General features: G+C 53.6%; 1 protein-coding gene across 5 annotated transcripts in view; it reads right to left on the bottom strand.

The window, feature by feature from the left end:
* The window catches only part of MIER2 (MIER family member 2), a 33519-nt gene extending 20707 nt beyond the window's left edge, over positions 1–12812 (bottom strand). For 4 of the 5 annotated variants that reach the window (XM_033133855.1, XM_033133850.1, XM_033133852.1 and 1 more), the window contains exons 1-4: positions 12713–12810; positions 4059–4149; positions 2906–3036; positions 159–284 (exon numbers count right to left, since the gene is read on the bottom strand). In XM_033133855.1, the coding sequence (XP_032989746.1) occupies positions 159–284; positions 2906–3036; positions 4059–4149; positions 12713–12721 (357 nt within the window). In that variant the 5' untranslated portion in view covers positions 12722–12810. Of the gene's footprint in view, positions 1–158; positions 285–2905; positions 3037–4058; positions 4150–12712 lie in introns of all 5 variants that reach the window. The other variant, XM_033133853.1, reaches the window with a different exon arrangement.
* Between the last annotated feature and the right edge of the window lie 543 nt (positions 12813–13355).

Here is a 13355-nt window from a genome sequence, read left to right as displayed (position 1 = left end):
CCTGGGCAGGTGACTACAGCCGTCTGCACCAAGACTCAGGAACGGGAGGACAGGGCCCTCTAAGCCGTCCAGGCCTCAGGTCCGGACAGCACTTCCGCTTCTCCAGGCCTCCGTCTGCCCTCCCTCAGCCCTCCCCCCAGTTCCAGGGGGACCCTCACCTTGTCCAGAGTCATGTCCGGGAGGCGGGCCGTGGCACCACTGCCCTCACTCTCACGCTCTGAGATGGGGTCTGACGCCTCATAGCCGTAGAGGGCAAGCAGCTCATCAAGGGGCATGCCACTGCTCTGAGGGGGACAGCACTGTCAGGAGGGGCTGCTCTGGGCGTCGGTTCCCCCTCCTCGTGTCCAAGTCCCATCAGCCACCAGAACCAGAACCAGTTTGTCACATTCACAGCCACTCACCTCAGCCAGACCCCAGGCCCAGTCCGCCACCCAAGGACTCCCTTACGACACCCGGGAGGAGTGCAGATGAGACACCAGAGCCCAGAGAGATCAGCTGTGTGCCCAAGGTCACCAGCCTTGAAGGGCCACACTGTGCTGCCCAGAAAAGCATCCCTGCTCAGGACACCAATAAACCAGGGGTGAAGCCATGATCATCTGATTAAATGCAGAAAAGACATCTGGTGACATCCAGTGTCCACCTCCAATTTTACAAAGCCCTCACAGTACGAAGCACAGAGATGGATGCCCCGTCAGTGTACCAGAGACGCTGTCAGCCCTTGCTGGTCAGCAGTGCACGGCCAGAGCAAGCCCACCACACTCGGAACAGGAAGGCAAGCTCAAGAGCACCATAGCTACTTCCACTATTTTGACACTTCGAGCCAATGCAATACAACAAGAAACCGAAATAAAACATTTCATTACTGGAAAGAAGAGACTAGAACTATCATCACCTTCCTCCCAGTATTGTTTTCAAATCTGTTTCTCACCACTCCTGACTGCCACCCAAAGACGCCAGCTTCACTGAACATCCTGTGTAAGAGCACTGATTTTACCAAACCTCACCGTGAGAAGACGTCATTTTAATTTTCTGTGTGAGGACATGGGAAGAATGTAGGAAGTGCCTGCCACACCTGGACGTGGGGCACTGGTGAGGGAAGCGAGCTGCCCTCATCGCTCAGCCCCATCTTTACTAGACAGAATGCGCCCCCACCCCACCCCACCCCACCCCACCCCACCCCAACCCCGGCCTCCATCCTCCAGTCAGGAGTTTGACAGGACCCCAGCAGGCTGCTACTTCAGAGGAAACAACGGCCTGGTTGCTGTAAGAGGGAAACCTGAGCTTATAAGCAAAAAATTCTAATTTTGGAAAACTTGGGTCTGACAACATGAAGTTCACAGATTGCCACAGCCTCTGGTGAGGTGACACAAAACAGCAACTGTTCCTGCTTTTACCTCAGAGAGTATATTCTTTCTTTTCCTTAATCAGCTTTTAATTATATCTAAAGAAAATCTCTATTTAATTAATAAATAGCTGCTTTGGGTTTAGGGCAGTTTTGAAAAGTTTTAAATTCATGTTGAACTTTTTAAATTTTTTTTTTCTTTAAGGAGGGCGCAGCTCCCCGTACCCCACATGACAATCGAACCGGCAACCTTGGTGTTATCAGCACCACGCTCTAACCAACTGAGCCAACCAGTCACCCGTTTTTTGTGTTTTGTGTGTGGTTTTTTTTTTTTAAAGAGGACATCTGATTTGGTTAGAAGACAAAATTGATACCAAGTGATAAATGGCACCAAGCTAAATAAATGCCCTGTGATTAGTCCTTAAAAAAAATTCCCAATACTTACAAGGCATCTGATAAGATCAGTGTTGATGCTATTATGGACTAAATGTTTGTGTCCCCCCAAAATTCATGTATTGAATCCCTAGTCCCCAACATGACTGTATTTGGAGATGGGCCTTTATGGAAAAACTTAAAGGAGGTCATAAGGGTGGGGTCCTGCTCCAATGGGGGGCTCTCTCTCCTCCATTTGACGACCCAGGGAGAAATGAGTGTCTGCACGCTGCAAAGAGGCCCCCCACAAACAGCCCTGCAGACCTCAGTCTGAGACTTCTGGCCCCAGAACTGTGAGAAAATACATGGCTGGAGTTTAAGCCGGCAGTACTACATCGTTGAAACAAATGTGTGTGTTTAAATCTTAGATTGTGAACTCTGTCGACATGTGGAGCTACACGTCAGGGAACCATGGTTTTGCAAACATGTCATCAGTGCACAGGTGACAAGATCACACATGGGTGACGGTCCACACCAAGTTCAAGAAGAGTGGAGGGTGACCTAACCAAGTGCAGGAGGCTCGCTGGACGTATGTGATCACCCTTTTCAAAACGACCAGTTGCTGAACTTTGGTCCCTCATCAAATAACCCATGATTATGTGACAAAGCCGTTCGATACCCTGCGTTTTCCAGGAACAGAGCTGTATTAAGCCACATGCAGTTCAACCAGAAGAACGTGTCACAGGCCCACGGCCGCTCACCGCAGATGCACTCTCCTAGCTGCTTCTGCATTCGGGGATACATAAATGTTACACGATTCCATTCCTCCCTAATTGTTTTTGTGTTGGAAAAGTTATTTTTTCATTTTCACAAAAATACATTACCTCTACTAACAATGGGGTTTAACTACATCAACAAAGCTGCTCAAGGGCCTCAATAACTATTATGAGCATAGGGGGATATAAAGCCAAAGTCTGAGAATGGCAGGCTCAGTGTCCAGCCACCCCATTGGTCCACGGCCCTACAGCCTCTGAAAGGCAGGGCCAGGTCTGTCCTGTCCCTTGTGACCTCAGCTCCCGGCACACAGATATGCAAGCAGGACTTATCACTGCAGAGTCTGCAGCATGTGGACCAGTTTAGCCGAATGAAGAAACCACGACGCTCGCCCAGCAGCGCTCCAGGCACACGTACCTGGGAGACCACGTCCTTGTGCAGCTGCTCAGGGGGCCTCAGAGCCTCCTCACACGCCCCCTGGAGGCCGTAGTTCTGCGACAGGATGTCTGCGAGGCTGAACTGCTGCTCTGCGGAGCCCACCGACACCCCTGTGGAAGGACACCAGCTGCGTGAGCGCCTCACCCTGCCTGTCCTCGTCACTGCACTGAGACTGCAGACAGCTGGGGCAGAGGAAGCGACAGTGGCCCAGCTGCCACCAGTGTGCGGCCATGTGTGTAGCGCACACGTGTGTGCACGCCGCTGTGTGCAAGGTTGTAACGTGTGTACGTCCATACACACGTGTGCACATCCATACACACGTGTGCACACTGGGCTGTGTGTGCACTGGTGCACAGCATTGTCAGCGCCCCAACAGAAGGACGCCTGGCAGGAGAGCACCCCTGCTAACTGCACAGTATTCTGAGGCTTCAGGGACGTGCTTTCCTGGGTGACACGCACGAGATAAGCGCCGGCTGAGTCAGTGTGGGAAGAGCACAAAAGGACCACACCTGGTCCCACCGTCCCCACAGGACTGGAGCCAGGCCCTCGGCTCTGGAAATGTAGGGCTGATGCTGAACACCCAACTCCGTGAGGCACAGTGGGGCACAGGGCAGGGAGAGCCAATGGGCGGCACACAGTAGGCCCAACAAATGCCCATCCCTTCGTCTCCCTCAGCAGGGCCATAGCAGCGTCATGGGCACGACCGAACGGGTGGTGGGTGTGACCAGATTTGGGTTTTTCCCCACAGAGCCAGGCAGGATGTGTTGTCTCCACAAACGGGACAAACAAATAGCCAGGGCTCACCCCAAGCTAGGGCCGCGAAGGCCAAGGCTGGCACTCCACATAGATCCAAAGCACACAGAAGGGGCTGGGCGGGAAGGGCAAGTGGCCAGCTTGGGGCAGGTGCTCACCCAGCACCTGCTTTTCTGTCAGCCGGACAGGATACCCAGGACGGAGGGGCTGTGGCCCTTCCTAGTCTGCCCTGCATGGCTACAGAACGGGAAGTAGTCCGGGCGACTGTGTGACTGTGTCCACCCCGTCCCTGGACCCTAGGGCCAGCGCGCGGTCTGTCTCTCACAGCTGCAATGGCCCTGGCGACCTGGGTAGGACGAAGGTGGGGACAAAGGAGCACCTGCTGTCGTTGGCGAGCCGGGGTCCCCAGGGCACAGGCTGTGAGCGAGGCAGGCGACCACGCGGGGGCTCTGCCTCTCCAGCGAGGAGGCCTGCAAAGGAAGAAGGCAGGGTCAGCTCAGCCAGCCACAGCCCTCTGACAGCTCCCGGGGGCCCAGGGGTCTGGCCTCCCCCATGGGTTTTGGGGGAGGGGTAACGTGAGCTGCCTCTGAGGGCTAAAAAGGGAGCACCAAGAACAAGCGCAGGCACACAGCTGCTAGAAGTTACTCCCCTGCCCCTGAATCAAGCACAGTGACACAGCAGCTCTGGAACCTCAGTGCCCTCATCTCCAAGTGGGAACAGCACTCACCAGGATAGCAATGGGCCTGGCCCCACCTGTAGCCAGAAACACTTATCACACACCCAGGACACAGGGACCAGGTGACCCAGGCCCACACGCAGCCCTTCTGTACATACACAGCCGGCAGTCACTGACCACAGCCCATTTCACAAGGGTCCCAGCTTCCAGGAACTTAGTCTTCAAAAAGCAAATAGCCACTTTGGGGCAACCTGGCAATTCTTCCAAAAGTACAGAGTTACCAAATGACCCAGCACTTAACTCTACTCCTAGGTTCATATCCAGCAGAACTGAAAACACACAACCCACATCCATACCAAACACGCATGTTCATGGCATGACTCACAACGGCCCAAGGGTGGAAACAGCCCAAGTGTCCATCCATGGAGGAACGGAGACACACAGCATGGCCCACCCACACACATGGGGTGTCACTCGGCCGTGAAAAGGACGAGGCGCTGACACTCGCCACAACGTGGATGGACCTTGAACACACGGTGCTCATGAGAGAAGCCGGACACACAGTGTGTGATTCTATATATGTGAAATGTCCAAACAGGCACGTCCACAGACAGGACGTGGGTTCGTGGTTGCCGGGGGTTGGGGAGGGGGCTGAACAGGAGGGGTAGGGGTGCCTGCTAATGAGGACAGGATTTCTTTGTGGGATGATGTAAAAGTTCTAGATCTTAAAAGAGGTGACGGTTTCAAAACTTTGTGAACATACTATAAAGTGAATTAAATACTTTAAATGGGTATATTTTGTGGTATGTAAACAATACTCCCAATTTTTTAAAAAGGCCACAGACTGGGAACAGACTGGCACTTACTCCTAAAGACATCTGCCGACACCCTGAACGGTGACATGGCAGGGGACCCACTCTCGCCACAGCTGCTCAATGGAGCACTAGAGGTTCTAGTCAGGGCAAGAAAATGGAATAAAGGGATCCAAACTGGAAAGGAAGAAGTGAAGCTTTTTCTTTTTGCAGATGACATAATCTTGAACACAAAAGATCCTAAAGAATCCACTAAAAAAAAAAAATGGAACTAATAAATGAACTCAGCGAAGTAGCATATTACAAAAGCAACATACACAAATCACTTTTATTCCTACCTCCTACTAATTAACAAGCCAAAAAGGAAATTAAGAAAACAACTCCATTTACAATAGCATCAAAAGAATGAAATACTTAGGAATAAATTTAGCAAAAGAAGTTCAAAACGTACACTCTACAAAGTGCAAAACACGGTGAAAGAAATTAAAGATCTGAATACACAAAAAGACATCCTCTATCTGTGACTCTGAAGCCGTGATTGTTAAGGTGTCAGTACTCCCAAGCTTGTCTACAGACTGAATGCAGTGCCCAGCAGCAAGTTCTGTGCAGACACTGACATTTCACAAGTCACAGGAAAACTGAAGGCACCAAGAATAGCCAAAGCAATCTTGAAAGAGAAGACCACGTCCTGATTTCAAAATTACTACAAAGATACAGTAAGCAAAACAGTGTGGTGCTGACTTGAGTCTGGACATTTAAACTAAAGGAACAGAACTGAAAATCCAGAAACAAACCCACACACTTAACAACCAACTGAATTTTGACAGAGGTTGACAAAACAACTCAGTGGGGAAAGAACAGTCTTTCAGCAACGATGCTGGGACGACTGGATCTCCACATGCAGAAAAATAAAGTTGAACACCTACCTCACACCCTATACAAAAATGAATTCAAAATGGATCAGAGACCTTAAATATAAGAGCTAAAACTATAAAAATCTTAGGAGAAAACACCGGGATAAATCTCTGTAACCTGGGACTGGGCAATGGTCTCTGAGATAAAACACCAAAAGCACAAGCGACAAGAGAAAACAGATAAACTGGATGTTGCCAAAACAGAAAAACTTCTGTGCTTCAAAGGGCATTATCAAAAAAGTGAAAAGATAACTCCAAAAATGGGAAAACACATTTGCAAATCATCTAGCTGAAAACGGACCTGCATCTAGAAAACACAAAGAAATCTTACAACGCAATTAGCAGGATAACCCAGTGGGAACCGGCAAAGGGTCTGAGGGGACATCTCTCCAGAGACGCACATGTGGCCAAGAAGCAAGTGAGAAAACGCTCGACTTCAGGGGACAGGAGACCAAAGCCACACTGAGCTCCCACTGCACCGCCGCTGGCCAGCTCCCACCAGAGACGGACGTGCCAGGGAAACGCAGTGGCTCCGGGCGGGAACGGCAAACCTAGCAGCAGCTTTTGAAAGGTCAGCAGAGCCTCCCAAAGTTCGCAGTGTGACCCGGCACAATCACTGCTAGGCACACACCGCAGGGGGTCAGAGTGTGCTGCCCCAGAATGTGCTGCGCTGGCATAAGGAGGATTTTGAGCTGAAGGCAACAGAGAAAAGCAGACACAGGATGAGCTCTCCGCTCCCCCATGTGCCTGAAGGCAGAGCAGACTCCCATGAGGTTGCCCCCGAAACCAGGAAGGGAGCCCCCTTACGTATGGCTGCTGACGCGCTGGCACCAGGAGTCTGCACATAGACCTCACTGACGCCTGGTCACCCATCGGTTCCCCCACGTATTTACCTTCCCACAACTTGCAGCCCTTAGAACACAGTCCTTTTCCTCTGCTGTCACTCTCTAAGATTTACTGATCTCTTGTTCAGATGCTACCAGTGCCCACACCCTCATCCAAGTCTCACGTCACCGAGTCCTCCCGTAATGTATGCTGCACGTCACACGTGCTCACAGACTACCTTTCATCTAGATCACTGGGCCCCGCACACATGAGAACCTAGGAGGGCACAGGGCACAAGGCAAGCCTCTCCTCCTCGCCATACCCAGCGAAAAGAAAACGAAGGTCTACACTGAAAACTCACGCACACACATGTTCACAGCACAATTATTCACAACAGCCGAAGGTGTAAAGAACCCTAATGTACAGAACTGGTGAACAGACAAGCCACACAAAACACTGGAGTGTCACCCAGCCGTGAAAAGGAGGGAGGCGCTGACACTCGCCACAACATGGATGGACCCTGAACACACGGGGCTCATGAGAGAAGCCGGACACACAAGGCCACATAGTGTGTGATTCCACTTACGGGAAATGTCCAGAACAGGCACGTCCACAGACAGGACGTGGGTTAGTGATGGTCAGGAGCTGGGAATGAATGGGGGTGACAACCAAGAGAGCAGTTTCTTTTGAGGTGATGAAAATATAAAATCGACCAGTGATGGCTGCACAACTTTGAATATGAGGTCTGACAATTACGTCCAAGAACTTGCCACCGTGCGCTCACATAGGCAGCACTGTACAAACAGCTCGGGAAGGTCTCATAACCTTGGGATATTAGTGTCTCACAGCTGTGTTTGTGTGGACGTGTGGTGGTGTCTTGCTGAGTGGCGTTCGTTACTGTTGTTGCGTGTTTTTGTGTGCTGTCCCGAGTGTCTGAGCTTGAATTAGAGCAACGAACAAACATTAAACTTCTTGTTAAACTTGGCAAGAGTGGAAGTGAAATCAGGGACATGGTAGTCCAAGTTTATGGAGATAATGCCATGAAGAAAACGGCAGTGTACAAATGGATTAAACGTTTTTCTGAGGGGAGAGAATGCGTCACTGATGAAGCGAGGTCAGGACGGCCAGTAACAAGCAGAACTGATGAAAACATTGCAAAAATTCGTTGAGTTGTGCATCAAAACCGTTGGCTGACTGTGAGAAGCACAGCAGACCAAGTAAACATCGATAGAGAAACAGGAAAATCTTAACTGAAAATCTAGGCATTAGAAAGGTGTGTGCAAAAATGGTCCCGAAGGAGCTCACAGATGAACAAAGGCAAAGGGAGTTTTTAGCTAGTAAACAAATACCTGTATTGGAACACCCTCCCTGCTCACCTGATCTGGCCCCCAATGACTTCTTTCTTTACCCGAATATAAAGGAAATACTGAAACGAAGACATTTTGATGACATTCAGGATATCAAGGGTAATATGACGACAGCTCTGATGGCCATTCCAGAAAAAGAGTTCCAAAATTGCTTTGAAGGGTGGACTAGGCGCTGGTGTTGGTGCATAGCTTCCCAAGGGGAGTACTTCGAAGGTGACCATAGTGACATTCAGCAATGAGGTATGTAGCACTTTTTCTAGGATGAATTCGCGAACCTAATTGTCAGACCTCGTATACTAAAACCACTGGACTGTGCACATTAAAACAAGTAAATCATAGGGTATGTGAATTATACATTAGTAAACCTGCTTGCCAAAAAAAAAGAGAGAGAGAAAGAGATTAGAGCATCTAGCAAAATAAAATTTAAAAATGTAGAGGAAAAGTTTAGTAAGAATTTGCAAGCTGATTTCCTCACTGGGTCCTCAAGAAAACCAAGAGGTTGTATAATCAATCTCTTCGTAAGAGGGCAGAATGGAAGCTCAGAGAGGTCAAGTCACTTACCTAAGCTCACACAGCGAGCGATTTGTACCACTAGAAATGCACACTCAGGCTGTGACTCAGAAGCCCTTCACAGACCCGCAGGTGTGGGACGTCTCACCCAGTGCTCAGGTTGAGCCTGTGGCCTCACCTCCCAGGAAACAGCAGGTTGCCATCAGCCCACAGGCCACCCTGCAGGGCCACACACGGGGCAAGGCTGTGGTGTCAGCACACTAAAAGTCCTCTGAAACCACCTTGACCCTGCTGACTGTTGGTACGCCAGCCTCTCTGGACTGCCTTTGACATCGGCCAGGGCCGGCTTCCTTTGTCCTGCCACCAAGAGCCCTCACTGAGGGGGAACCAGAAGAGGCAGTGAGAACAAGGGAGGGTCACTCTGCCCCGGGAGGGTCTGAGCACTTGGCCCATCTGACCTGCCATCTGACACAGGAGCAGAGAGACACAGCGGGGAGGCAGCCTCTCCCAGGGGCCTCAGATCCCCAAGTCCGTTTCCAGGGGACGCCAAACCCCTTAGAATTTACTGAGGAACAGACTTTATAGACTTCCAGGTGTGGCCCACCCTCGACACTGGAACCCGGTGAGCCACATGTGCCCCAGTTCAGAACACTGGATGTTTCCAGCAGCCGCAGCTCCATGTGCCTGCATGGAAGACCGAAAAAGGGGGGTAAAAACAGGGAGCAGGGAGAGGAGGGAGAGGAGGAGAGGGGCAGAGAGAGCTAGCTTTCCAGGGACTGGGTCCCAAACAAGAGGAGCCATAGAGCCTACTGTCCCCAGATCCTGCTGGAGGAGGTATGAACACATCAGCGGAAAGACTGCCTGTCCTGTCTCGGGGCCTAGATGCCTCAGGCAAAGAACCTCCTCCCAGGGTGGCGTCTGTCTGCCACTCATCACCTACCAGGCTTCAGCCCCAAGGACACTGCTACAGACTCCATTTTCCACCACAGCTCTTCTCCGTGTGATGCTGACATGTCTCCCTTCAAGGCTGGGGCTCTGCATCCCCTCCCTGCATATCCAGCTGGCCTATGACGGTGGTGGAAGGGATTCTATGTGACTTCCCAGACTAGGTTCCAGCTGGTGTCGTTTGGGACAGTCACTGCTGGAACCCGGGTACCATGCTGTGAGGAAGCCCAAGTGACACAGAGGCCCTGTGGAGGTGTCCCAGCCAGCAGGCAGCACCAGCAGCCACACATAAGCGAGGAAGCTTTCCTCCAGCCCCAGCCACCAACCAACTGCAACTGCATGACTGACCCCAGGTACAAACGGCCTGACCAAGCTCAATGCACCCTCAGAAACACGAAGACGACAATGAAACCCACTCCCACACCGGCAGAAGCACTCAGCCCTGGGCCGCCCCAGCTTCCAGTGCCACCTGACCAGCTCCCACTGAGCCTCCTCTGGGCCAGGCCAGACAGTCAATCCAGAAACCAGTCTCCACCCACAAGTTACCAGTGTAGTTGGGGACACAGAGAACAAACAAGTGGACGCACACAGTAACTGGGGGAGAAAACAGGGTGGGGGGACCTGCACAACTGGGGTCACCAAGGCCTCCGGGCCTCTCCAGATGGGGCCTGTGGGCACTGGGGCAGCATAGTGATAGCCGAGTCCCTCCAACGAAGGAGCCCGGGGGACTGGCGTGGGTGACATGGACCACACCACTGGGTGGGGTCACAGTGAGGAGATGCACTGCATCCGAAGGATAAGGAGAGCTTCAGGATTTTCAGCACAAACGACTGGGCATTTAGGCTTCTGTGAGGAAAACAACGCAAAACGCCAGTCTCCTCTCAAGGTGCTCTTGGCCATTTTGGCAACAATCATAGCAGGCAGCTGACCCTGATCAAAGGCTCACTGCTAGGTAACAAATCGCCATTTTCATCAGTCCAGCAGCTGAGTATCTGACTTTATAAGGTTCAGCTTCTCTGTTCTTCCCCCAATCCCAGATCCTGTGCAACCTCTTGGCTTGTCCCTGTTCAGAGATGAAACCACAACTATGAGAGGCTCAGCAACCTGCCCAAGGTCACACAGAATAAGAGGCACGATAGCCGCAAGGGGTCTCCTGGCTCAACACGTCTGACATTTGCACACTTGTTGGTCCTTTCCCCATCAGCCTTGAAGGCCCTTTAAGACAGGCACTGTTAGGTTTCTGCTCATGGCCAAGACCTCCCACAGAGCCAGGTACGTAGGGGACCTCACACATAGGCTTTCTCCAAGGACACCACTCAAATTCACTCAAGAGGGCACCACCCTATATTGTCAACAGGTAACAGAGCACCCTGGGAACCTGGCTGCGGGAAGGTTCCAGGGGCTCAGCCTTGGGCAAGGCAGAATCAACAGCCAAACCCAACAGCTCTCAGTGGAGGCTGGCTGGGGAGTCTGACCCTTCTATCTGTGACACACAGCTACCTGCCAGGCCAGGACACCTGGTGCCCAGAAAGAACGACACCCATGCCCCTGAGCCAAGGGTGCACATACACACTCCACCACCATGCCCCTGCTGGGCCATCGGGAGACCTTGCTTTTGCCTCCCACCTGCAAGGCCAGCCACTGCCCCCATGAGGCCTCAGTTTCCCTAAATGCCCCTCAGAAAGGACCCTTTGGATCCAGGCACTCAGCACAAAACAGGAGCTGGCTGGTGAGGTCTGGCCTTGCACCCAGATGCCCACACCTTCTCTGGCATAAATGCAGGGCCTGCTGCCGCCCCTGAGAACATCGCTAGTGGGAGAGAAAAATCATTCCTGCTCTCCACACCTACCCCTCTTCTGCTAAGACATAAACACTCAACATGGCGCCATGACATGCACCATATCCTGAAAACTGGCTGTGCCTCACTGGGTGGCCTTGGTAGCCCCACCCATGTGATGAGGATTACCGGGGAGTCTGTGGACCTGATTGGCAGCGGCCCTAACTCGTGCGTCCCCAGACTAAACTGTCATGCACTAAGAGTCACATTGACTGGGCCCCTAGCAGATACACTATTGCATGCCATCCTCACAAAAGCTCTAGAAGGTGAGAGCAGGTCCGCACTGCTCTACCCAACATTCCAAAGTCAAAAAAACTCCCAAACTTAAAGTTTTTCATCCCGGGTTTGACCCGACAAGAAATTCTGAGGTGTCGTTCTTTATCCCAGAAGGTCCCAAGTGAGTTTGATCAAGCATCACAGATCCAAACCCCACAGCTCCTCAAAGCGGAAAAATTCTGAATTCCAAAATGTATCCGGTCCCAAGGATTTCGAGAGAGGGGTCCCGGGCGTGCTTCAGGACAGAGAGGCAGCTCTGAGAAGTGACTCTGAGCCGCGGGGACAGGACGGTCTGACTCCGCCTGCCCTGAGGAAGCCCCAACGCAGCGCCGTGCCGGGGTCCAACATCGCCCCGCGACCTGGAACGAGGGCAATTCCGCGGAGCCCGGCACTGTGGGGGCTCGACAGCGGGCTGCGGCGCTGGGTCCCACGCGAGGTCCCGGTGGAGCGAGCGCAGCGCTGTGACCGCGCGACCAGAAGCGCACCCCGCAAAGTTGGCCAAGGCCGGGGCCGGGCAGGGGGGCGGGCGGGGTCCGGCGGGGCCCGGCGGGGACTGACGGGGAACCGCAGGCGTGCCCCCATCCCGGACCGGCCCCTCCCTTGACCACTCCGCGCCCTCCGGCCGCGCCGCCGCGCCCGCACATGCGCACTGCAGCCCGCGATGTGGCAGCCGGGGGTTGGGGGGGCCGGGGGCGGCTGCCGACGGAGCCCCGCGCTCCTCGGGCCCCGACGGGCGAAGCGTTCCGGGCCTGGCCTCGGAGCCCCGGAGCGGGAGGTCTCCGCGCCCAGGGCCACGACGCAGCCAAGTCGCCGCGGCGTGGGCGCGGGCGCGCGGGGGCGGGGGGCCGGCTCCCCCGGCCCGCTCACTCACCTCCGCCATGGCCGTGTGCGCGCGGGAGGCGGCGGCCGCGCCGGGATCCCCGGATGCGGGGTCGTGCGCTCATTGGCTACGGCCCCCCCCGGGAAGGCGGAGCGCCGGAGCGGGGCCTGGGGCGGGCGGGGCCTGGAGCGGGCGGGGCGCGGGCGGCGCACAGTAGGTGCGCGGATGGGGCTGCGCCGAGTGAGTGTGCAGGCGGGCGGGCGCGGGTTTCGCCGGGTTCCGGGTCTCCGCCGGACCTTGGCCTTGGCCTTGGCCTGGGAGGTGGGGGATGCCGTTAACAAAAATACTGATTGCTGATAACCGCACCTGCGCAGGGAGCTCAGGTCCTATTTCATCCTTCCAGTCCTACCCCGCGATACAGGTGAGGAAACTGAGGCCTGGAATGATGGCCCACCCAGTGCATTAAGTGATAGACACAGGATTGCAACTGAAGTCTGAGCAGCGTGGTTCTGGAACTTTCAGCACTTCTGCAGCAGTAATGACCCATCTAGTGTGCCAGAGAGCCGAGTGGGGAGCTTGCGAAGCGCACCTTAGGAAGAGCTTTGAGCAGCGCGTCGACCCTAGATCAGGGAACCGAAGTGCTGACCTGGCGGGCAGGAGCGACAGATTCGAACCTAGGACCGTTTGGCCCTGA

This window comes from Rhinolophus ferrumequinum, chromosome 18 (genome assembly GCF_004115265.2).
Source record: "Rhinolophus ferrumequinum isolate MPI-CBG mRhiFer1 chromosome 18, mRhiFer1_v1.p, whole genome shotgun sequence".
Classification (NCBI taxonomy): Eukaryota; Metazoa; Chordata; class Mammalia; order Chiroptera; family Rhinolophidae; genus Rhinolophus; species Rhinolophus ferrumequinum.
This window is presented reverse-complemented; position numbering and strand designations above follow the sequence as displayed.